Source organism: Schistocerca nitens, chromosome 4 (assembly GCF_023898315.1).
Source record: "Schistocerca nitens isolate TAMUIC-IGC-003100 chromosome 4, iqSchNite1.1, whole genome shotgun sequence".
NCBI lineage: Eukaryota > Metazoa > Arthropoda > Insecta > Orthoptera > Acrididae > Schistocerca > Schistocerca nitens.
Genome location: NC_064617.1, coordinates 15,578,214 through 15,605,499, shown reverse-complemented (window position 1 = coordinate 15,605,499; position 27,286 = coordinate 15,578,214). Strand labels below are relative to the sequence as shown.

Genomic DNA, 27,286 nt, shown 5'->3' with positions numbered 1-27,286 from the left:
CAAAATAGCAGGTCAGCAACTGGAAGCAGTTAATTCCATAAATTATCTGGGAGTATGCATTAGGAGTGATTTAAAATGGAATGATCATATAAAGTTGATCGTCGGTAAAGCAGATACCAGACTGAGATTCATTGGAAAAATCCTAAGGAAATGCAGTCCGAAAACAAAGGAAGTAGGTTACAGTACGCTTGTTCGCCCACTGCTTGAATACTGCTCAGCAGTGTGGGATCCGTACCAGGTAGGGTTGATAGAAGAGATAGAGAAGATCCAACAGAGAGCAGCGCGCTTCGTTACAGGATCGTTTAGTAATCGCAAAAGCGTTACGGAGATGATGGATAAACTCCAGTGGAAGACTCTGCAGGAGAGATGCTCAGTAGCTCGGTACGGGCTTTTGTTAAAGTTTCGAGAACACACCTTCACCGAAGAGTCAAGCAGTATATTGCTCCCTCCTACGTATATCTCGCGAAGAGACCATAAAGATAAAATCAGAGAGATTAGAGCCCACACAGAAGCATACCGACAATACTTCTTTTCACGAACAATATGAGACTGGAATAGAAGGGAGAACCGATAGAGGTACTCAGGGTACCCTCCGCCACACACCGTCAGGTGGCTTGCGGAGTATGGATGTAGATGTAGATGTAGAGATGTAGATTCCTCTCAAAATTCCAGTGCTTGCTAGATAAACTAAAGAAAGAAAGAAAGAAGAAAAAAAATGTAATGGCAGCTGATTTTAATATAAACGCTACAAATGACAATAAAGCATCAACATTTATTGATTCCATTAAAAAGTCTGGTTTTAAACTGAGGGGTTTTTTTTTTTTTTTTTTGGGAGATCACCAGAGAAAATATTCACTAAGCAACATGCATCAACCACATTGTAACGAATTACTACTTTGATAAGGTACATAAATTCTGTCTAGACTTAGGACTCTCTGCCTTATTTGTCTTACTACCAAAAACTGATAAAGGTAATATAAGAAAAACATATATCAAAAGAAGTTTCAACAAAACAAACATTAAAATATTCTATGAGAAACTAAGTAAAGTATTCTTGAAGGATTTAATGAAGCTTTCCCGCCAAGATCATATTGAAACAAAACCTCAAGTGAGGTGAGATGGACCACACCAGGAATAAAAATATCGATTGTGAGGAAAAGGAAGGTACACAATCAACTGAAGTACAACAAAGATCCTGATTTTTGTAAAATATGTTGGAAACTATAAAACAATTTTTTAAAAACTTGTGAAAGCTTCAAAACAAATGGCAAATAACAAATTCATTCTAGGGCAGAAAAATAAAACAAGAGCAGTATGGTCTGTAGTTAAGTCTTAATGAGGTGTCCAAAATCATAAACAAGACATTTCAGAAATCAAACTTAAGGAAAAATCGGTTGTAGATCCAGCTCAAATATCTGAGTGCTTCAATGAGTACCGTATTTACTCGAATCTAAGTCGCACTCGAATCTAAGCCGCACCTGAAAAATGAGACTCGAAATCAAGGAAAAAACTTTTTCCGAATCTAAGCCGCACCTGAAGTTTGAGACTCGAAGCAGAGAGAAAAGTTTTAGGCCACACCTCCAACTCGAAACAAAGTTGGTCAATTGTAATATGAGACACAATTTAGGTCGAATAAATGACGATACAGCTACAGTAGTTTGGTTGTCGTAAGCTTAGCAGTTAAGCTTTACCAGGTAGGCATTGCTATGCGTCAGGCGCTCCGTCCGTATTTATACGGGTACCCTTCCTTTTTCACGTGCTTCGTCTGGTTTGAATTGAGTGCTTATTTTTCTTTCATCTGATAAGTGTCGTTCTCTTTGTTATAGGTGTTTACGTCACTCTAAGCTGAAAATGGGTTACTTTACTGTGTCACGCATTGTTCGTCGCATTCTGATAATGAGTGTTTACGGCCTGTCGCCGCTCGCAGCATGGGTTGCTTTTGTGCGCGCTACCGCCGCTTACGATTTAAAAAAAAGAAGAGAGAGGAATCGTCTCGTTAGCGAAACAGTGGCAAGAGACTGCTATTTGTTGTTACTTACACTGCTGCTTTCTTTGATAATGATCAACAAGAACCAAATAATAGGCTGCGTATGATGCAAGATGTTCTGAACGAGAGTTTAGCAAAAACTTTTCTGCGTTTGAAAATCTTTGCAGACGCCTCTTTAGTAATTATATTCTGCACAGAAATTAGAGTCATCTTAGATTTAAAAATCTAGTCAATTGCTGTGCTTCATTTCTGATTGTATCACTATTAGGCATAAGAATAATACGAATATAAACATGACACGATACGTATATTCTTCCGCGTTTGCTGTTGTCGCACTCTAGTTTCGTAGTTTATTGGGCAGAAAGGATTTAAATAACATAGCAGCAAACACGAAAGAATACATGGCAAAATGTTTATATTCGTATTATTCTTATGGTGAAGAGAATACTGCGTGTGCTTCACAATTCATAAAAGTTCCTATTAGCAACCATCCCTTCTCGCAGGTAGGAAAAAATTCAGAACGTAGAGTTGGCCCTGTTGACAAACATCCCAAACGGTCTTGCCAGTCGGATTTTCGTAGTACATTGAAATGCTGCTACATTCGAAGATGAACAATACGGAATTTCTATTTACTTCGTTGGATAATGTATGAAAATGAAGTGGTCAAAACTCGGGGCGGAGAAAAAAGCTCGTCTTCCACCTTTTTTTTTTAATTTTTTTTTTTTTACTGACGCAGAGGTTAAGGTGCCAGTATTTATCTTTGTGCCTGCAAAGCATGCCTGTGTAGCACTACATATATTCGACGGCAGAAGTTAGTTGTGGCGGAACCTACCAACATTTTTCAGAACTTCCGCTTACTTTGCACTCGATTCTAAGCCGCAGGCGGTTTTTTGGTTACAAAAACCGGAAAAAAGGTGCGGCTTAGATTCGAGTAAGTACGGTACTTCATAAATGTAGCAAAATCTGATTTAGACATAGCAAATTATGAGCAGGAAGTAAATAGTTTTGGGTTAAAAGGCAATACCAGTGAAAGTCTCAAAAAATTCAACACAGTCTCAGCAAAGTTTGTTGAAAATATCATACTCTCCGTGAAAGACAAAAACTGTGCTGGCTGTGGTGGGATACCCACCAAAATAATTAAAAAAGTTTACAACATAATAGCTCATCCTCTCATAATAAACAAATCCTTTGAAGGAGGTCACTTCCATGATCTCTTGAAATACGCGGAAGTAAAACCATTGTTTAAAAAAGGTTCAAAAGATGATATGGGAAATTATTGCCCCATCTCTATACTCCCTGTCATATCAAAAGTATTAGAAATAATTGCTGCTTTACAGATTCAAAACTTCATCACACAGAATGATATCATTTCACATAGCCAATTTGGCTTCCAATGAGGTAGAAACACAGTAGATGATAAATGAGTTTATTGAAAAAATTACTTCATCACTAGATAGGAAAGCTAAGGCCGCAGGAATATTCTGTGATCGTACATAAGCATTCAACTCTGTAAACCATGCCCTGATGCTTTTCAGACTCAACAGGTATGGAATAAGGGATATTGCTTTGAAATGGTTTGAATCATATCTCTTGGAAATGAAACAAAGGGTAGTAATCACATCAAATGGAGCAGATCACTTCTCTGAGTGGAAAACTGTGTCACAAGGTGTTTCTCAAGGCTCAATCCTTGGACACATTTTGTTCCTGTATTATGTAAATGACTTGCCTCTCAATATAATTACTCATTTAACTTTGTTTGCAGATGATACATCTGCCCTAACTGAAAATGAAAATTCTGACAATATACCACGGAGTGTCATGAATACGTTAAGTAACCTGGAAACATGGTTCAGTGAAAATGGATTAAGACTAAACATTTCAAAAACCAACATGATGAATTTTAAAACCAAACATTCAAAAACTGAAGAAATTTGTGTCACTCACAACAATCAAAAAATGGGAAAACTTGACTCAGTCAGGTTCCTGGGAATAAACTTAGACAGAACTTTGAGTTGGAATTGTCATATAGAATATCTAGCAAATAAATTAAACAGCCTTGCATTTGCAATGGAAATTTTAGCCTGTGCCACTGACACGGCCACCAGGAAAGTAGCATATTATAGCTACTTTGAATGGGTTATTCGATATGGCATAATTTTTTGGGAAAACTCGGGAAATGTTACATGTTGCAAAAAAGAATCATTTACAACATATGCTCTGCACAGCCGAGGGCATCATATTGATCATTATTTTAAAACCTAAAAATATTAACTGTCCCCTCTTTATACATCTTTGAGGTTGATCTTCCCTACACAGCAGAGCTGATCTATTAAAAAAAGAAATCATTTTGAACACTCATATGACACAAGACATAAAGAGAACTTCATGCTCCCCTCTCATCTCTTAAAACTGCATGCTCAGACTCCTCAGTATCTAGCCGTGATAAATTCGCAACACAATAAACTGGTGTGACATAATGAATATGAAGATAAATATTTTAAAAAGCAAGTTACACGATTTTCTAATTGAACAATGCTACTACTCTGTGGAAGATTTCATGAAGGACAAAGTGATACTTCGAGCTGGATCCCTAAAATGGAATAAAAATTTATGATAGTTCTAGTAGATGTAAATACTGTAAGTTTGACAGATTTAAAGTAAGTAAACGCTCCACATAGTATTATTGCATGTGTGAAAAAATTTTAAATAAGCAAATTGTAACCTTGACATGTCTCCTGTACATGAGACATATGATCTGAAATTGTGTACATTATGAGATGAATAAAACACATTTCATTTCACATCTTTAGCATTCTTCTGTAACACCACATTTCGATCGTCCATGTTTCACTTCCATACACTCCATACAAACGCTTTCAGAAAAGACTTCCTAACTATACTCGAAGTTAACAAATTTCTCTTTTTAGGAACACTTTCCTTCCCATTGCCAGTCTACATTTTATATCATCTCTACTTCCACCATCATCAGTTGTTTTGCTCCCCAAATAGCAAAATTCATCTCCTACTTTAAGTGTTTCATTTCCTAATATAATTCCCTCAGCATCACCCGATTTAATTAGACTACATTCCATTATCCTCATTTTGCTTTTGGTGATGTTTATCTTATATCCTCCTTTCAAGACACTGTCCATTCCATTCAATTGCTCTTCCAAGTCCTTTGCTGTCTCTGACAGAATTACAATGTCATCAGCAAACATCACAGTTTTTATTCCTTCCCCATGGATTTTAATTTCGAATCCAAATTTTCCTTTTGTTTATTTTACTGCTAGCTCAATATACAGATTGAATAACATCTTGGAGAGGCCACAACCCTGTCCTACTCTCTTCCCAACTACTGCTTTCCTTTCATGCCCCTCAACTCTTATAACTACCATCTGGTTTCTGTGCAAATTGTAAATAGCCTTTCGCTGTTTGTGTTTAACCCCCATCACTTTCAGAATTTGAAAGGGATTATTCCAGTCAACATTGTCAAAAGTTTTTTCTAAGTCTATAAATGCTAGAAATGTAGTTTTGCCTTCCCTTAACCTATCTTCTACAGTAAGTAGTAGGGTTAGTGTTTTCATGTGTTCCAAGATTTCGACGGAATCCAAACTGATCTTCCCCAGGGTCAGCTTCTACCAGTTTTTCCATTTGTCTGTTGAGAATTCGTGTTAGTATATTGCATTTGTAGACTTAGAGAAAGCTTTTGACAATGTTAACTGGAATACTCTCTTTCAAATTCTGAAGGTGGCAGGGGTAAAATACAGGGAGCGAAAGGCTATTTACAATTTGTACAGAAACCAGATGGCAGTTATAAGAGTCGAGGGGCATGAAAGGGAAGCAGTGGTTGGGAAAGGAGTGAGACAGGGTTGTAGCCTCTCCCCGATGTTATTCAATCTGTATATTGAGCAAGCATTAAAGGAAACAAAAGAGAAATTCGGAGTAGGTATTAAAATTCATGGAGAAGAAGTAAAAACTTTGAGGTTCGCCGATGAGATTGTAATTCTGTCAGAGACAGCAAAGGACTTGGAAGAGCAGTTGAACGGAATGGACAATGTCTTGAAAGGAGGATATAAGATGAACATCAACAAAAGCAAAACGAGGATAATGGAATGTAGTCAAATTAAATCGGGTGATGCTGAGGGAATTAGATTAGGAAATGAGACACTTAAAGTAGTAAAGGAGTTTTGATATTTAGGGAGTAAAATAACTGATGATGGTCGAAGTAGAGAGGATATAAAATGGAGACTGGCAATGGCAAGGAAAGCGTTTCTGAAGAAGAGAAATTTGTTAACATCGAGTATAGATTTAAGTGTCAGGAAGTCGTTTCTGAAAGTATTTGTATGGAGTGAAGCCATGTATGGAAGTGAAACATGGACGATAACTAGTTTGGACAAGAAGAGAATAGAAGCTTTCGAAATGTGGTGCTACAGAAGAATGCTGAAGATAACGTGGGTAGATCACGTAACTAATGAGGAGGTATTGAATAGGATTGGGGAGAAAAGAAGTTTGTGCACAACTTGACTAGAAGAAGGGATTGGTTGGTAGGACATGTTTTGAGGCATCAAGGGATCACAAATTGAGCATTGGAGGGCAGCGTGGAGGGTAAAAATCGTAGAGCGAGACCAAGAGATGAATATACTAAACAGATTCAGATGGATATAGGTTGCAGTAGGTACTGGGAGATGAAGACGCTTGCACAGGATAGAGTAGCATGGAGAGCTGCATCAAACCAGTCTCAGGACTGAAGACCACAACAACAACAACAACAACAACAACATATTGCATCCATGATTTATTAAAATGATAGTTTGGTAATTTTCCCACCAGTCAACATCTGCTTTCTTTGGGATTTGAATGATTATATTCTTTTTGAAGTCTGAGCACATTATGGATGTCTCGTACATCTTGCTCACCAGATGGTAGAGTTTTGTCAGGGCTGGTTCTCCCAAGGCTACCAGTAGTTCTAAGGAAATGTTGTCTACTCCAGGGGCCTTGTTTCGGCTCAGGTCTTTCAATGCTCTGTCAAATTCATCACGTAGTATCATATCTCGCATTTGATCTTCATCTACGTCCCCTTCCATTTCCATAATATTGTCCTCAAGAACAACGCCCATGTATAAACCCTCTATATACTCCTTCCACCTTTCTGCTTTCCCGTCTTTGCTAAGAACTGGTTTTCCATATGAGCTCTTGATATTTATACAAGTGGTTTTATTTTCTCCAAAGGTCTCTCTAATTTTTCTGTAGGGGGTATCTATCTCACCCCACGTGATATATGCCTCTACATCCTTATATTTCTCCTGTAGGCATCACTGCTTAGTCATTTTGCACTTCCTTTTGAGACGTTTGTATATTGAATTTAATTGATGAAAGGAGAAAATATAAAAATTCAGTAAATGAAGCTGCCAAAAAGGAGTATAAATGTCTCAGAAATGAGATCAACAGGAATTGCAAAAAGGCTAAGCAAGGATGGCTAGAGGACAAATGTAAGGATGAGAGGCTCATCTCACTAGAGATAAGATAGATACTGCGTATAGGAAAATTAAAGAGACATTTGGAGAAAAGAGAACCACTTGCATGAATATCAAGAGCTCAGATGGAATCCCAGTTCTAAGAAAAAAAGGAGGGAAAGCAGAAAGATGGAAGGAGTATGTAGAGGGTATATACAGGGGTGATGTTCTTGAGGACAATATTATGGAAATGGAAGAGAAGGTAGATGAAGATGAAATGGGAGATATGATACTGCGTGAAGAGTTTGACAGAGCACTGAAAGACCTAAGTCGAAACAAGGCCACGGGAGTAGACAACATTCCATTAGAACTACTGACAGTCTTGGGAGAGCCAGTCCTGTCAAAACTCTACCATCTGGTGAGCAAGATGTATGAGACAGGTGAAATTCCCTCATACTTCAAGAAGAATATAATAATTCCAATCCCAAAGAAAGCAGGTGTTGACAGATGTGAAAATTACCGGACTATCAGTTTAATAAGTCACAGCTGTAAAATACTAATGCGAATTCTTTACAGACGAATGGAAAAACTGGTAGAAGCCGACCTCGGGGAAGATCAGTTTGGATTCCGTAGAAATGTTGGAACACGTGAGGCAATACTGACCCTACATCTTATCTTAGAAGAAAGATTAAGGAAAGGCAAACCTACATTTCTAGCATTTATAGACTTAGAGAAAGCTTTTGACAATGTTGTCTGGAATACTCTCTTTCAAATTCTGGAGGTGGCAGGGTAAAATACAGGGAGCGAAAAGCTATTTACAATTTGTACAGAAAGCAGATGGCAATTGTAAGAGTCGAGGAACATGAAAGGGAAACAGTGGTTGGGAAGGGAGTGAGGCAGGGTTGTAGTCTCTCCCCGATGCTATTCAATCTGTATATTGAGCAAGCAGTAAAGGAAACAAAAGAAAAATTCGGAGTAGGTATTAAAATCCATGGAGAAGAAATAAAAACTTTGAGGTTCGCCGATGACATTGTAATTCTGTCAGAGACAGCAAAGGACTTGGAAGAGCAGTTGAAGGGAATGGACAATGTCTTGAAAGGAGGATATAAGATGAACATCAATAAAAGCAAAACGAGGATAATGGAATGTAGTTGAATTAAGTCAGGTGATGCTGAGGGAATTAGATTAAGAAATGAGACACTTAAAGTAGCAAAGGAGTTTTGCTATTTGGGGAGCAAAATAACTGATGATGGTCGAAGTAAAGAGGATATAAAGTGTAGACTGGAAATGGCAAGGAATGCATTTCTGAAGAAGAGAAATTTGTTAACATCGAGTATTGATTTAAGTGTCAGGAAGTCATTTCTGAAAGTATTTGTATGGAGTGTAGCCATGTATGGAAGTGAAACATGGACAATAAATAGTTCGGACAAGAAGAGAATAGAAGCTTTCGAAATGTGGTGCTACAGAAAAATGCTGAAGATTAGATGAGTAGATCACGTAACTAATGAGGAGGTATTGAATAAAATTGGGGAGAAGAGGAGTTGTGGCACAACTTGACTAGAAGAAGGGATCGGTTGGTAGGACATGTTCTGAGGCATCAAGGGATCACCAATTTAGTACTGGAGTGCAGCATGGAGGGTAAAAATCGTAGGAGGAGACGAAAAGGTGAATACACTAAGCAGATTCAGAAGGATGTAGGCTGTAGAAGGTACTGGGAGATGAAGAAGCTTGCACAGGATAGAGTAGCATGGAGAGTTGCATCAAACCAGTCTCAGGACTGAAGACCACAACTACAACACCAATATCTTCTGTTACCCAAGGATTTCTACCAGGCCTCGTCTTTTTACCTACTTGATCCTCTGCTGCCTTCACTATTTCATCTCTCAAAGTTACTCATTCTTCTTCTACTGTGTTTCTTTCCCCCGTTCTTGTCAGTAGTACATATACAACCTTCTTTCATGATTTTTAACCAAGTTTTAACTATGGTTAAGTTATGTTCTGTGCAGTATTCTACCAGGTGGCTTCCTCTTTCATTCCTTGCCCCCATTCAGTATTCGCCTACTATTTTTCCTTCTCTTCCTTTTCCTACTATTTAATTCCAGACCCCCGTGACTATTAAATTGTTGTCTCTCTTCACTCTCTGAATGATTTCTTTTATCTCATCATACATTTCTTCAATCTCTTCGTCATCTGTGGAGCTCGTTGGCATGTGGTAGGCATGGGCTTCATGTCTATATTGGCTACTATACTGTGCTCACTATGCTGTTTGTACTAGCTTACCCGTGCTGCTATTTTTTTATTCATTGTTAAACCTACTCCTGTATTACGCCTGTTTTATTTTGTATTTACAACCCTTTATTCACCTGACCAGAAGTCATGTTCCTCGTGCCACTGAACTTCACTAATACCCACAACATCTAAATTTAACCCATCCATTTTCCTTTTTAAACTTTCTAACATACCTGCCCGGTTAAGGTGTCTGACATTCCACACTCCGATCCGTAGAATGCCAGTTTTGTTTCTCCTGATAACGACGTCCTCCTGAGTAGTCCCTGCTGGAGATCCGAATTGGGGACTATTTTACCTCTGGAATATTTTACCCAAGAAAGACCATACAGTAAAGCTGCATAGCCTTGGGAAAAATTATGGTTGTAGTTTCCCCTCGCTTTCAACTGTGTGTGGTACCAGCAGAGAAAGACCATTTTGGTTGATGCTATAAGGCCAGATATCATCCAGTCTGTTGTTCCTGCAACTACTGAAAAGGTGCTGCCCCTCTTCAGGAACCACATGTTTGTCTGGCCTCTCAACAGATACTTCTCCATTGTGATTGCACCAGGCAGGCAAGCATCCCACAATGATAAGGTCTGTGGTTCAAGGGGGTGTGGGGGGGGGGGGGGGGGAGGAGCATATAGAGGGTCTATACAAGGAAAATGTATCTGAGAGCAATATTACGGAAATGGAAGATCAAGATGAAAAGCAAGATATGATACTGTGTGAAGAATTTGACAGTGCACTGAAAGACCTGAGTCGAAACAAGGCCCCGGTGGCAGCATTAGAACGACTGATAGCCTTGGGACAGCCATGACAAAACTCTTCCACCTGGTGAGCAAGATGTGTGGTACAGGTTAAATACCTTCAGACTTCAAGAAGAATATAATAATTCCAATCCCAAAGAAAGCAGGTGTTGACAGGTGTGAAACTGGCTGAACTATCAGTTTAATAAGTCATGGTTGCAAATAGTAACACAAATTCCTTACAAACGAACATAAAAACTAGTAGAAGTTGACCCCAGGGATTATCAATTTGGATTTCGTAGAAATGTTAAAACACACAAGGCAATACTAACCCTATACTTCTCATAGAAGATAGGATAAGCAAAGGCAAGCCTACGTTTCTAGTATTTGTAGTTTTACAGAAAGGTTTTATAATGTTGACTGGAATACTCTCTTTCAAATTCTGATGGTGGCGAGGCTAAAATACAGAGAGCAAAGGGCTATGCACAGTTTGTCCAGAAATCAGATGGCAGTTATAAGAGTTGTGGGGTATGAAATGAAAGCAGTGATCGGTAAGGGAGTAGGACATTGTTGTGGTCTATTCCTGGTGTTGTTCAATCTTTACATTGAGCAAGCGGTGAAGGAAACAAAAGAAAAAGTTGGAGTAGAAATTAAAATCCATGGAGAAAAAATAAATACCCTGCAGTTTGCCAATTACACTGTAATTCTGTCAGAGAAGGCAAAGGACCTGGATGAGTAGTTGAATGGAATAGACAGTTTTTTGAAAGGAGGATATAAGATGAACATCAACAAAAGCAAAACGCGGATAATGGAATGTAGTCGAATTAAGTCAGGTGATGCTGAGGGAATTAGATTAGGAAATAAGACACTTGAAACAGTAGATCGAGTTTTGCTGTTTGGGGAGCAAAATAACTGATAACGATCAAAGTAGAGGGGATATAAAATGTAGAGTGGCTCTTGCAAGGAAGGTGTTTCGGAAGAAGAGAAATTTCTTAACATCGAGTATAGATTTAAGTATTAGGAACTCTTTTCTGAAAGTATTTGTATGGAGTGTGGCCATATGTGGAAGTGAAACATGAACAATAACGTCATTCAAGGGTAGAATTGTATCAGAATAATTCATCGAATATAAAGAGATATTACAATTGTCCCTCCCAGCGAGCAAAGTTAATGATAATACACTTTGCAAGCTAACAGGAAAAATTTGTTGGGTTGTTTTTGAATTAATAGAATTTTACTATAGAGAGTATGGGTATCACGTTAAGACAGTAAGTTACGAGAATACCTAAGCTGTAGCTTTTACATGTACCGGGGTATACCCGCATCCCGAGTACATAACCAGGGAATATGTAGATTGGTGTAATTACGAAAAAGGTCTACCCATTTGGGAACTGGCCTTCACACGGAAACCCTGGAAAACCCAGAAGAATAGACCCCAGCTCAGGTATTAAAGAAGATAGGAAAGCCTAAATCCAGAAATTTTGAAATATATAAAACCTCCATAGTTTAGATCAAAGGAAAAGTGCCTCATAACCAAATAAAAATTTACAATATTGCTAAAAAAAAATTTGTAAATTCTTCTTTCGACGATGTAGCCGGCGATCTCGTTGTGAAGTCGATGGAACAGGAACACTGGGTACGGACAGCGGGTAGGCGACGTACAGCGTTTGGTGGAGGCGGCACGGAGGACAGGCGATGGCTTAAGGTACAGGACAGAAGCTGGTAACGTGCCGTAGAAACAACAAGATGATCTCAGGAACAGATGGTCAGGGATGTGAACATGGAACAGGTTTAAAGTGGAATAAGAAAAGGTTCTGACTGAATAAATCCCTGGAAGAGAGTGGATTAAGGCAACAAAGTCCATATTTCATCGTTGAACTCAAAACCGGAGTGGATTCTTATATTCTTCCATCTGTACTAGACTGGAACATCCATCAGTCCTGACAATTGCGAATTTTTTTGTAGTCCTCAATACCAGTTACAGCTGCTGATTGTCCAAAATATTGCCAAATAGACTGTGGGCATTTAATTTTTGTTGTAGCTCATATCGAATGTATTCCTCTCAAATTTTTTTTTAAAATCTAATCTTCATTTTGTTATAGTGCAGGTGGAAGTAGAGCATTGAATCTGTCCGAGGTTTGCTTTCAATTACAAAATTATGGATAAAATTTAAGTTTACACCTGATGAAAAATTTTAAACATAAGCATATGACACTGACTCCACAAAAGGAATAATTTCTAGAAAAAAACTTCTTTGAAAAATTTTCATTATTCTTATAATTAATTGATTTATAGATCCACCTGCAAATAAATATTATTAATGATGGCGTATGTTCATTTAACAAATCATTCACTCGCAGAATCTTCTTCATCCTCTCATGAACATTTATATAAATATATTTCAACAATTTTGTCCATAATATGAAACACACAAACTGCTATTCTTAAAATGTTAATTAAAATTCTTAAATTAATTCTCCTGGTAGAGAAGGCATAATGAAAAATCTAAAAATTATAATAATTTTCTCTCGCGCAACCAGAGAGTTTCTTCAATTGTTTGCAACAGTGACATTATCGACTGTTGCTTCATTTCAGAGTTCATTTGTTTTCTCGTGCGAACAGCGCACATCACACACACACAGCATATTTACCTACGTATCCCGCACTGTTCAAGTTTCACACGCAATTCTCACATAAGTACCGTGTCTTGAGGAAATGTAAATGCACTTTCATTGTATATCGCTGTGGCTTCTGCTCATAGTCCACACTTACAAACACTAGTAATTAACAATTTCTTCTATCTATCTTAAAATTTTGTGCTAAACTATCACAGGAGTAATCTCACTGTCTCTTAACCTATCACAGGAGTAATCTCACTGTCTCTTAACATATCACAGGAGTAATCTCACTGTCTCTTAACCTATCACAGGAGCAGTCTCACTGTCTCGTAACCTATCACAGGAGTAATCTCACAGTCTCTTAACCTATCACAGGAGTAATCTCACTGTCTCTTACCCTCTAAACAACATAAACATTTTGATATTTATATACACATTCGACTCATAGTCAAATTCCACTCTAGATTCTTCTCCATATTTGGTATCACAGATCTACGATCCTTCAAAAAATTTCTTAATATCATTATGTGGGAATAATCCCTTGATTCTTTTCGATTCGGGATATGCCAACAAGTATGATCCAGGATTTGGTATATTTACAATAACATATGGTCTGGTATAAATAAGATTCCATTTCTTTATGTTATTCATCAGTTTCGAGGAATGGATGTGTCGCCTCAATAAAACCTTTTCTCCATATTATTTTATTAATCTCTCTCGCATCCAGAACTAATCTTACGTTGCCTCCAGGTTTTGGAACTACTAAGAGCGGAGAACAATATGGACTAGTTGATGGCTCAATCAAGTTCCATTCTAACATTCTATATATCTCCCTTTGAAGGGATTGTTTTAAACGCCAGGGGATCGGATAGTGCGTGTAACAGTAAGTCTGATGTGGCTTCACTTGTAGGTGACAAATATACCCTTTAATAATTCCTCGTTTCTCATCAAAAATCTCTTCATATGCCTCTAACAAATAATGAAGCTGCTGTCTTTGTTCTCCGGTAAGCTGATTTGATTCACTAGCTTTTATCATTGTTGTTTGGTTAAAGTCCTCCTGTTGTATCAAATCCTTTGAAAGCTCCTTCCAACAGCCGTTTGTAGTGTCAATTAATTGAACTATGGCACCGCGACAATATTTCTCATGCACCGTTTCCTTTCTATTTACAGCCAGTGCTATCTCTTCTCCACTTAATCTAAATTTAGCTGTTCCTTCCAAAAAAATCAATCTGACAATCGTACTCCTGCATACTCCCAATACCAAGAATACAGTCCACTAATAACTTCTCCACTACAAGGAACGCGCATTTTATCGCTACATTTCCCATTTTCATCTCTAATTGTGTTTGTATTTTGACATTGGGAGAGCATGCTCCAACAGCTCTGATGATTTTGCAGTTCTGTACCAGCAAAATTGGTACCTCCTTCTTCCTAATAATTCTCCTAAAAAGAGCGCCTGAGATGACATTGGTGGAAGCGGCGGTGTCTAATATCACATTTGTTGTAACTTCCTCTATTTCAACAAATACTTCCGATACCGGAACACTCGATCTGTCATTATGACACTTTATTAAATCCTTTGTTAACTCTTCAGTCAACAGCTCACCATCATTATATCTTAGCAATTGTAATTTTACTGTTTCGCCCCTAACACATCCCCTGACCGCTCCTCCGGGGCACGATGTGGTCATGTTTAGTTTGACTGGTTGTTGGTCCGATTGGTATTTGTCTCTTCAGCTACTTCAGTGATTATTGGTTGTTGTGGTGAATTCGGTCTATATTGTCTTGCTTGATTCGTGTGATTATTGTTGTTGTTCTGCTAGTGTTGGTAGAACTGTCCTGTGTTGCCATACATTGGATTATATCAATTAAAATTCCTATTGTTCCTAAAATAGCCCCTCGCTGCACCATTACTAAAGTTTCCATTATGGTGATAATTATTGTTTGCATTTTGTCCATTTCTAAGTCTCCTCGGAGAGTGTAGTTGGTTATGATTATTGTTACTGCTCCCATTACTGCCATTCCCATTCGAGTTGCAGCTCGGATTCGCTTCTATTACTCTTCTTTGATATGACATTTCTCTTGCCCTTTTATTGTCCTCCTCAATTATATCAATATGATCAAGTGTAGTCATAAATGAGTCTATATCATTATCATTTATATATAACAGCTGATTCCTTATACTGGTGGGTAGTCTGGACTTGAGTATCCTAAGTATATCTGGCAAAGGAATCAGTACATCCCAATACAAAGATTTATTAATGTATTTCTCAAAATATCTCTTTCGAGATCCTCTAGAAAATGAGAAAGGCTCAGGATATAATACTTCCTGCCTAAGTCTTTCTTGTATTCCAGCAGACCAATATTTTGCTAGAAAAGCCTGCTCAAATTCTTTATAACATTTCCAAGAAGATGTTTGTTCGGATGCCCACAGTGCTCCTGATCCTTGTATATATCCAGATACAAAACTAATCTTTTGCCATTCTGTCCAAGATCGTGGAATTAGACCTCTGAAACTTCGAATAAAGACTACAGGATGAACATTCTTTTTGTCAGGGCTAAAGATTTGAAATTGTCTCTGTTTAATCTGCTGTGTCTAGACAAGACAGTCTAGACACAAGGGAGGTAGCCGAAAGGGCACGCGTCAACTCACGCCGTCTTGCGTGAGGTCTGAAACAGGATACTTATGAATGCTATAAAGAAAAGAACGGAGCTTAGGTTTACTTAACTTTAATTTCCTTGTGGTACATATCTCTTGATAATACAAGTGAGACTCTCTCCAGATATGGTTAATGGCGCCTTGCTAGGTCGTAGCCATGGACTTAGCTGAAGGCTATTCTATCTGTCTCTCGGCAAATGAGAGAAAGGCTTCGTACGTGTAGTCGCTAGCAATGTCGTCCGTACAACTGGGGCGAGTGCTAGTCAGTCTCTCGAGACCTGCCTTGTGGTGGCGCTCGGTCTGCGATCCTGACAGTGGCGACACGCGGGTCCGACATGTACTAATGGACCGCGGCCGATTTAAGCTACCACCTAGTAAGTGTGGTGTCTGGCGGTGACACCACATAATCATCTTTTCCTTAACGTTACTACGATTCCAAAAATCATCCTGTTCATACTTTTCACTGTGGCTATCCGTTATATCGAATCTAACTTGTGACGTTCCAGTTCTGTCTACATCGGATCTTGACGTGGACGGAATGTCACGCACAGATTGAGAATTTTGTTTCCTACTTCTCGCTGTTTCTAAATCCTCCTGCGAGAGATTTAGTGATGTATCTATAGTTTCTTTCCAACGCGAGAATTCTTCGCCAAGTTGTTCACGAACTTCCTTTAACCCTTTGTTTAAAAAATTCTCCTCGGAACTCTCTGAAATTGACTGTAAAGCTACTTTCACAGTTTCTTCTATGGTTTCCGAAGGAAAATTTTGCCGCTCTAATGTCATTTCTGAAAACTTTCCCGCAAGTACATTCATTCTATGTTCCACTGTCGTCTGTTTTTCCTTCACTTCGTCAAATTGCTTCTTTAGATTATCTTGGGATTCTATAATTTCTGGTATCATAGCTACGGAACACTGTATGTCCTCTTGAGCTTGTATTACTTGAGGAAACAGTTCTACTTGTTTCTGTTTCGTGTCAATTTTGATGGATACATATTCGGTTAGTTCCGCTTTTAATTTACTATTGTTTTCTTGGCATTGTTGGCGTACCTGCTCAATTTGAGCAATAAGATTCTGTTCTTTTATTTCCTGTGTCTGGGTATTTAATCTCTGATCTAATTCGGTAAAGGTTGCTCTTAATTGATTTTGTAATTCTGTTTGATTTTCGGCTAATTGATTTTGGAGTTCATTTTGTATAACGGATAAGTCTCGTTTTACCTCCGCTTTGCCTTCGGCTAATAGATGCAACTGTTGCGTAATAACAACTAATGTGTCAACAATACTCTGATCAGCTGTTGTATGAATGTTTTCTGAACCAGCGGGTTTATTTATATTGCTACCGCTAGCCACAACAGTCTCAGAATTGCTATCCGTGGCCTCTGCTTCTGTGCAAACAGCTGAAGGCTGTTGCACGTCTCGTTGCTGATTCAATGACATTTAAAATGCCGCTCTAGTCAATACCATTAAATAACTGTCAATATCAGGTTCTAGTTACTAAATACAGTTTCAAATTTACTGTCGTAGACACACTTAACTTTCAAATTACTTCACAGATGGTATAAAGTTCAATGTCCAGATACGAAAATCACACAATATACAGTTCTACAATCTAACTACTATCTGGATAAAGTTCTTTCTAAATTGATTTCAAACTATTTTAACTACAGGATAAAAAAATTAGATTTCTCTGGCCTTGTTCTGTAGTCTTGGTGTTGTCCAATAGTTGAAATCGTTTCTTGGTATCAGCAATCTTTTACTATGGGCACCGTATCTCACTTCAGGTTCGTTACCTCTCGTTCTCGTTGGTTTTCATGAAACAAAAAATACATATATTATATAACAATCCAAGAGAGTCCTGTCACACTGGCGCCACTGTAATTTTTCCTCCTACCAATGTAGTTATATAGTTCTCAATTCGTTCGAGCAATCAGTCATTCATAATATGAAACACAGTCATAGCTCATTCACTCAAATGATTCAGAAATTTTACTTGTTAGAATGAAATCAGGCGATGATTCTTCTTCTCTGCAGGCTCGTGCTTTGTGGCAGTCTGCCAATCTGTACAAATAAAATGCCTCTTAATTTTGGGAGTGTTGTATAATCAGTTGGGAAACCTCAGATCAAGCGGATATTTGGCTTTGATGAAGTTTAACCTTCCAAAGAAGTAATGGAGCTCTTGGATTATTAAATGCAGGTTCGTATCCGGTCTTTCGGAAGTTCCCTTCTGATTAACAACTACGCAATATACCGATGAATATCATTAATTCTCAAATGTCAAATACACACCTTTTGTATGAAGGAGCAATAATATATATATATATATATATATATATATATATATATTTCCCTTTTAATCGTACAGTTCGTCTCAGTTACCTTTTGTCATAAAGCTCAATATTCAGATTACAATTCTTCAAACAATGCTCAGGCTAATCGGCATGAAGACAATCTCGGAAGCTTTTTTTCTATCAACCACCAGAGAGAGTACTACAAAGAATAATTATGTGCTCATGGCATAGCTATTGTATGAAACTACTTTGCGCATGGATGTAGACAAATGGTCTCTCAGGACAATTTAATAAACTGTTGGCAGATATGCTCTTGATGTACACTGATATTAAATTGAGTGTCTGGGGTACAATACTGCCTTTTGTGACATTTGCCTACAACATAGCAAAGAGAGTCATATATGTGTATTGCTATTATTCCTGATCAGCAATTGGGAGGCTGAAGTGACAATGGATACTGTTTGTTTAAATATGACAGTGCTCAGGCTCATTGCACCAGATAGTAACCCAAGCTGAAGAAGCATTACAGCTGGCATGCATACGCACTTTCAGATGCCCAGGATAAGGAGTGTGCACATTGTATCACCAAACACTGACATGTAAGCAATAAACAGCTTGATATAGTGCACACTATTAGATTTGTGTGGAAGGTCAGCCAATCAGAGAAATGATTAAAGTGCTTCTGTGGCCTGTACTGAATCGTATGTCACTTGTTGGACGTTACCTGTGAAGCTGAGGAAACAAAAGCACAGTGAAATTGTATGTGTTGTTCAAATGAAGCTGTATCGTAATCCTTGGCTTGAAGATTGAAGGTTGGGATGTCCATTACATGGAATATGAAGGTCACATTGTCTCTCAATTATTAAATTTCTTCGAATATCAGAGAAACTTTGAGGGCTTGATAGTGGAACCAGAGTGTAAGGATGCACTACTGCTGTCCTCCGTAGGACTACTGACTGGTTCCGGGACCAGAAAGCATTACTTGACTCGAAACCAGCTGGTTGCCATTTTGTGAAGAAGGAGAGCAGTGCTGCTCACGTACTGCGAGTTGTCTGACCAGATGTAATGAATGTAGTTGTTAGGTGACTGGCTCAATCATCACAACTGCAATTATAGATGTAATGGATGTAGTTGTTAGGTGACCGGATCAATCATCTCAACTGCAATTATGTAGCATTTAAAATTTGTATTATCTGGATCGAGGGTAATCCCAAAAGTAAGGTCTCCTGTTTTTATATATATATATATATATATATATATATATATATATATATATATATATATATATATATATATATAAAAAGAAAGATGATGAGACTTACCAAACTAAAGCGCTGGCAGGTCGATAGACACACAAACAAACACAAATATACACACAAAATTCAAGCTTTCGCAACAAACTGTTGCCTCATCAGGAAAGAGGGAAGGAGAGGGAAAGACGAAAGGATGTGGGTTTTAAGGGAGAGGGTAAGGAGTCATTCCAATCCCGGGAGCGGAAAGACTTACCTTAGGGGGAAAAAAGGACAGGTATACACTCGCACACACACACATATCCATCCACACATACAGACACAAGCAGACATATTTAAAGTGGTCTTTAAATATGTCTGCTTGTGTCTGTATGTGTGGATGGATATGTGTGTGTGTGCGAGTGTATACCTGTCCTTTTTTCCCCCTAAGGTAAGTCTTTCCGCTCCCGGGATTGGAATGACTCCTTACCCTCTCCCTTAAAACCCACATCCTTTCGTCTTTCCCTCTCCTTCCCTCTTTCCTGATGAGGCAACAGTTTGTTGCGAAAGCTTGAATTTTGTGTGTATATTTGTGTTTGTTTGTGTGTCTATCGACCTGCCAGCGCTTTTGTTTGGTAAGTCTCATCATCTTTCTTTTTAGATATATTTTTTCCACGTGGAATGTTTCCCTCTGATATATATATATATATATATATATATAAGTACAGAACTCTGTTTGTGTGGCAGTTGGTCACACTGTTACGAAGAATGCTTCATGCACTGTGTGTAAACAGGCGCGTGCCGCACTGAGGTGCTCAGTCGTGCCTTGCCAGCCGTTGAAACTGGAGCTGCCATTGGATGTTACCGCCAAGTGCGAATTGCACGCAGTTATTCGGTTTTTGAATGCAAAGGGCACTGCGCCGATTGAAATCCATCGCCAATTGACGGAAGTGTATGGTGAGTCGTGCGTGGATGTCAGAAATTTTTGTAAGAGTGTTTGTAGCTGGTGAGACTGAAATTCATTACGAACAGCATCTCAGTGAGCTGGTATGACATGGGCATACAAAAAATGCCACAGCGTCTACAAAAATGCATTGACAGAAATGGTGATTATGTAGAAAAATAGCTAAGTGTTCAAACTGTAAACTGATGTAAACCATTGTAGAAATAAACAGGTCTATCTACTTACAAAAAAAATAGGAGACCTTACTTTTGAGATTACCCTCGTAGATTCTAGACCTTACCTTCATGGAATTTTGGAATTTATTACAAAATTCTGTCTGTGTAAAAGTAGCTCCCTCTATGTCGAGGCAGGCAACTCGGCTCCATCTGTACTTTTGTGTGTGCTCAGTAAGTGTGCTTTTTGTGTGGGGCATCAGTTTTTGTTGACAACCATGCTCTTGTAACTGTACTTTCATTTATGATAGCATTAAAGTTAACCTTGTAGTCATTACCATCTGTACTGTAATTGTGTAAGTGATGAAGAATTGTTGACAAATGTTGTGAAACTGAAGAGAATTTGTAGACAGTAGTCTTTAAACTAATAATAATAATTGAAAATAACCTAAGTAGAAGTGAGTAAAGCAAGAATTTGTTCTTAATGAGAGGCAAATCCCATCGGATGAAGGGTAGTACTGTTACAAGCCGTAGTTATACAATATTGAAGGTGGGAATGTCTTTAAAACATGGTATGGTACATCCAATAAAACAGAAACATGTTCAGCTGCATTGTCATCCAGCACTTGGGATCCACTGTTGGATAAAGGCCTGCTCCAGATTTTATCATGTCTTTCAGTCTTAAGGTGCACTGTCCTTGTGTGTTTTCTTACATTGTCTGCTGTTCTATGTGCCATTACATTATACTATACTATGGTATGGCATGGTATGGTATAGTATGGTATGCATGTTCGCTTATCTCTTCGAGTGCAGCGACGTCCCCCTTGTCTCACCTACCACTCTTAACTTGACTGCATGTCCCAAGTCTTCATTACAGCCATAAATTATGGATTCCACACGAGTCTGTTGCCTGCTACATTTCTCTGGTCTTCTGTCTCTCATAGTAATTCCCACCACTAGCTGGACGATCCTATGCTTTTGTATGGTACTCACATTAATATTGACTATTGTAAATTGAAAGTGGAGATGTGCACTCATTGCAAGGTTTCCATTTTGCACACATCGTACATTTTATTTTGAAAATACTATAATTTACTGTACACTTTGCAGGCTGATTTTACTTTTCTATGTATTATTCTTATTACACACTATCTGTAATCTTCACATTCTTTAAATACGAAGACTCATCCATGGTTTTAAAACTTTATTGTTAATTTACACCATTTTATTTTCATTTTGATCTTTTTGTGTACATGTAAAGTATGTCTGTATGTTTACTCAGCAATTAACACTCAAAGGTTTGGAAGAATTACATGACTTTCTGGCTATTTGTCTACTGTCCCACTCTGACATAACACATGACAAATGACACTAATTTTGTTATGAACCTTATTGTGTAACTTTTTCATGCTGTAGTTCTGAAATCCTGGAAGCTAATCTCAATTTGGTCTAGTACATTATAATCTTGTTCAAAATTCGACTTTGCCCCCCCCCCCCCCCTCCCCTCCTGTGTTTAAGCTGTAGCCTCTAAGGCTACGGCAAACCTAAAACATGGTCATTCCTCAGAAGACACTGCACAGATTTCACTTCCCATGCACTACATAGTGATGAGTGTCTGCCCCTTTTTACTAAGAGTGCTCATGTCTCATGCAGCGGGCCAGATGAAGTGCTGATACTCACCTAACCACCAACTGAACAGGCCTGTTCTGGGCAATATGCCAATAAATTGCTGTCTTTGGGTCACCTTCCTCACAACATTTTTTGTGCGGCTGTTCCAATGTAAGTTGTTGTTATTGTATTCCTTAGGTTTAGTTAAAAAAGCAAACTTTAAATTTGTTGATTTGATGTGTAATCTAAAATTTAATGGAATTTCTTTGTTCCACATTACTCTGGCCATAACATAGTTGCTCTTGACACGTACTTTCATATTTTCTTTAACAGTTTCCCCCCACTTGCTGATACTGATCAGCGCCTGATATAAACTGGCAAGATAAATGCGGAGATGATAAAATCAGAGGAACCACTCTACCCAGTAAAACACTACCTCAAGCTAGCAACAATGCTGTGATAACTGATATTCTAGAATGCAAACAAGATACAAAATTGTGAGTTGGAGTGATGGGTTGTCACATGTAATAGTTCAAAAGAGTATACATTAAGCTTTACTTCTATAAAATAAACACACATGAAGACAAACATACACACACTTCTGTGTTGCAATAGTTGTAGTTAAAAACTTCTTTAAACAGTGTCAAACAATGGAAAATCCAGAATGGAATGTAACAATATTATGAAAAGAACAGTTGCTATTCACCATATAGTGGATATGCTGAGTCGCAGATAGGCACAACAAAAATACTGTCACAAAATAAGCTTTCAGCCAACAAGGCCTGTGTCAATAATGGATCAAAGAAACACACACACACACACACACACACACACACACACACACACGACCACAGTCTCTGGCAGCTGAGGCTATACTATTAGCAGCAGCAGCAGCAGCAGCAATGCATGATGGGAGAGGCAAGTGGGTGGAGGTAAGGAGGAGGTGGTTGGGGAGGGGGATGGGATAGCACAGTAGGGGTGGGGGATGATGATGTGCTGCTGGGGAGCGTGCAGGGATGAGGTGGAGAGAGGGTAGGGCAGCTAGGTACAGTCAGGGGGTTAGATGGACGGTGGGGGAGACATAGAAAGGGGGAGGGGGAAGCAGACAAGGAGAGAAGTAAAAATACTGGGTGCATTGGTGGAATTGAGGGCTGTGTAGTGGTGGTATGGTAACAGGAAAGAGGGTAGATGAGTGAGGATAATGACTAATGAAGGTTGAGGCCAGAAGGGTTATGGGAATGTAAGAAGTACTGCAGGGAGAGTTCCCACCTGCACAATTGAGAATAGCTGGTCTTGGTGGGAAGGATCCATACGGCACAGGCTGTGAAGCAGTCGTTGGAATGAAGAATGTCATGTTGGGCTTTGTGCTTGGCAGAAGGGTGGTCCAGTTGTTTCTTGGCCACAGTTGGTCAGTGACCATTCATGCAGACAGACAGCTTGTTGGTTCTCATGTCCACATAGAATTGCGGCACAGTAGTTGCAGCTTAGCCTGTACATCACATGATTCGTTTCACAGGTAGCCCTGCCTTTGATGGGATGGGTGATGTTTGTGTCCGGACTGGAATAGGTGGTTTCTTCTGGTTTATAATTTCCTGTCGTATAACTTCCAACATTGTGTTACCCATGGTATTTGGGAAGGAAAAAAGAAAGAGAGAGAGAGAGAGAGAGAGAGAGAGAGAGAGAGAGAGAGAGAGAGAGAGAATGAGAGGGAATGTGTTTATTGTTAAATTATCTTAACAGTGCTGTATTATTGGGGAAGTACAACATATATGTTTCAGTGCAGAGCTGTATTGGTGGAAAGGACAAAACCAGCGGACTTTCCAAATTGGCATGTTCCCACGCTGCATTGTGGACCCTATGCGTAAAAAACACCCTGATGATATTAGCAAGCCTTTGCAGAACTCATTCATACACACAGGTAATATTACTGCGTAGTTCTTATTTTGATTATATTTGTATTAGACATATCTCTTCCATACCAGTAGGTACAAATTGAGTATGGTGCTCATAGAAATCTAATTATTTTGTGCAGAAATCATTTTCTGGATTTTCTGTACCTACCACACTAACAAATTACAACTTGTCTTTTAACCAATCATGTTAAAGTGCGCATCATTTACGACGGCGGCAGAGTTTAGGTTCATTCTGCGCATCCGACAACACAAAACACAGTCACCCAATGAAAGGAGAACGACGTTGCCAGAGCTTGACTGCAGTGCAGAGCTCGGAGAAGTGTCTTCAGTTTTATAAACGTTCAGTCATAAATGAAGTAATTGAACAAAAGCAATGTCTTGATAGCAGACTTTCTTGTATAGAAAGTTTGGAAAAAGCATTCTTTATACCAATTGCTTCATATTCTATTAATTAATTAAACCAAACAAGCAATAAGCCTCCTAATTCAGGTGGTAGCAAGGAAAGGTGTTTGTATCATTCTCACTATCCGCTTTTTCGCAATAAACAACAGCGGTAATTGTTTATTTCCTATTGTATTTCGACAAAACGTGAGTAATTCATAGTCATACCAATAGGGTTTGTCAGTATTTTGCGTGATGTTTTAAAGTCGTGCGGGAGTTCCCTTGAATGATGAGCTACGTTAGCGTAATGGTTAAAGTGTTTGGCTGCTAAGCGAAAGGTTCTGAGTTCAAACCTTGTTCAGTGCTTAATATTTTCTTTATTTAAAAAATATATCGGAGTGTCTTACTTCATGAATTTTATTCGTTTGAATGTAATTTTTTGAAATTTCTAGTGGGAACTAAAATCGACCATACGGAAAGTATACACTATGGACTTTTACCTCTGCAAACTCTTCAAAATTTCACGCAATGGTTTACTACATCTAATGCTGCACAATAACTGCATTGAACATAGAAACAAAATTAAGTCATTTAAGGGGGGAAGGTATCAGTCAAGAAGATGTGTAAAAATCAAATTTTTGGGCCAAATAGTTATTGTGAAATCGAATGAGAAAGTGTGTCAAAGCAGTCGAAACACCGTGTGTCTGCACAGGCGAGCAGCGCAGTGATGACAAAATCGCGCACAGTGCGCAATGCGGGGAGCACGTCTCTGTAGCAGCGAAAGGGTTAACGCGGCCGTGGTGGCTTTACTTCATAAACTGCGCGCTCCCCCCTAAAGTTTGCGAACTATACTATGGCGCTGCTTCTCTTGGCGCGTGCAACAGGCAACGCAGCAATCTCTCGTGGTGGGCGGGCATGCGCGAACCGCCAGGATAAAGGAATTGAACTATAGTATTTTCTCCAGATGTTTGTTCCACATAACGTACAATTATACCTCGATGTTCTATTTTGTGGCAAATTATTTCATTTAATCAATTGTATGTGTATCAAATATCAGTTATCATGAATGAGTTTTTTGCTCTGCTGTGTGCTGTGCACTGATATGAAACTCCCAGACAGATTAAAACTGTGTGCTGGAGTGAGACTCAAACTCGTGACCCAAGTTCAGTCTCGATCTGGCACACAGTTTTAATCTGCCAGGAAATTTGATCAGTCACATATTTAGCACATAAATACTGGACATTTTATACCCACTTATTTCCATTGTAACAATTTAGGCTACAGATTATTTAGAAAATAACTATTGCATTCCAAAAATGCCCCTTAAATTATACGAGGGCCGTTCAGAAAGTAACCTCCGGTTGATTTCAAAAAATACACCAAGTTAAATAAAAATATTTTAATATATACATCTTACAACTACATCTTTGCACTATTTTTCTACATAGTCTCCATAGCGATTGAGGCACTTATCATATCTCTTCACAAGCTTTGAAATTCCTTCTGCATAAAAATCACCCGCTTGTGCCTGGAGCCAGCCTGTGACCGCATCTTTGAGCTCTTCGTCGTCATCAAACCGCTGTGACCCGAGCCATTTCTTCAAATGCATGAAGAGGTGATAATCACTTGGCGCCAGGTCTGGGCTGTAAGGTGGATGGTTGATAAAGTCCCACTTGAAGGACTCAAGATGGGCCGTTGTTCTGCGAGCAGAGTGAGGACGGCCGTTATCGTGCAAAAAAACGATACCGGAAGTCAGCATACCACGGCGTTTGTTCTGTATAGCCCGTCGTAACTTTTTTATTGTTTCATTTGAAGAAATGGCTCGGGTCACAGTGGTTTGATGACGACGAAGAGCTCAAAGATGCGGTCACAGGCTGGCTCCAGGCACAAGCGGGTGATTTTTATGCAGAAGGAATTTCAAAGCTTGTGAAGAGATACGATAAGTGCCTCAATCGCTATGGAGACTATGTAGAAAAATAGTGCAAAGATGTAGTTGTAAGATGTATATATTAAAATATTTTTATTTAACTTGATGTATTTTTTGAAATCAACCGGAGGTTACTTTCTGAACGGCCCTCATATCATAAGTTTTTCTCCATAGCTTAATGCTCATAGAATCAATGTCTTTTTAGTTCTTGTTTTATATGACACAGTGACATGAAAGTTTCATACTGCCATGAGCAGATTTAATTAGCCAGCCATTTTCAAATGGTCAGTAGATAAGAAGAGGAGACAAAGATTAATTATTAAAGCTATAGAATCTACATATGTAATTATTACTGTTAGAGTATTGAATCATGATTTTTTGAACATTTTTTGCAAATTCTAAGAAATATTTTTAAATTTTAAAATCTCAACATTTTCAAAAGACAGGACAAAGAATGAATGAGTTAGCTTCATATAATGATAATTGTTTAAACTGTACATGAAATGCACACCATTTTGCACTGTTTGGCAATGATAATTTTATCTTTCAAGTGGCTCCTTTCTGGAATGGGAGGACTCGGAGCTTCAGCAATCAGACTTCTGTCGGGAGAGGAGTACTGAAGGGAGGGTGGCACTGCATCCTTGCCACATTTCTGGCACCCTAACTTGTGTTCTCACTTATAGGAAAGTAGAGGTGATACACAGAGCAATATTGGTGGGACTAGGAGGCAAATGAATATCTTCCAATTAGTGCCAGTTTTCTCTGCTACTGGCAACACCAGTAAAAAGTAGCCAATTAGTAGTTGGCACTGCTTTTGTTAGGCTGCGTAACTGTTAGGACACCGTTTCCTACTGGGTTGGAGAGGGAGGCTCTCAGCAGTCACATACTGCAGCTGGGTGCCAGGCAGTAGTAAGATGTCAGGAAGGAGCAGCAGCTCATCTTAGATGGTGAAAAAAGCATTGATGGAAAATTCCCCCCCCCCCCCCCCCCCCAGCAATGTATCGAATCCCTTTCTTCGTGAAACATCAATCTCTATTTCTTATACAATCGTGTTAAGTGCCAGCCTCTTTTATTTCCGTGTAAGATCTTTAACTGT

The 27,286-nt window shown here is 38.7% G+C and overlaps 1 protein-coding gene across 3 annotated transcripts in view; it reads left to right on the top strand.

The window, feature by feature from the left end:
- Positions 1–27,286, top strand: part of LOC126253587 (activated CDC42 kinase 1) — a 566,545-nt gene that overhangs the window by 281,029 nt on the left and 258,230 nt on the right. For all 3 annotated transcript variants that reach the window (XM_049955017.1, XM_049955019.1, XM_049955018.1), the window contains exon 9: positions 23,748–23,887. In XM_049955017.1, the coding sequence (XP_049810974.1) occupies positions 23,748–23,887 (140 nt within the window). The remainder of the gene's footprint in view (positions 1–23,747; positions 23,888–27,286) is intronic.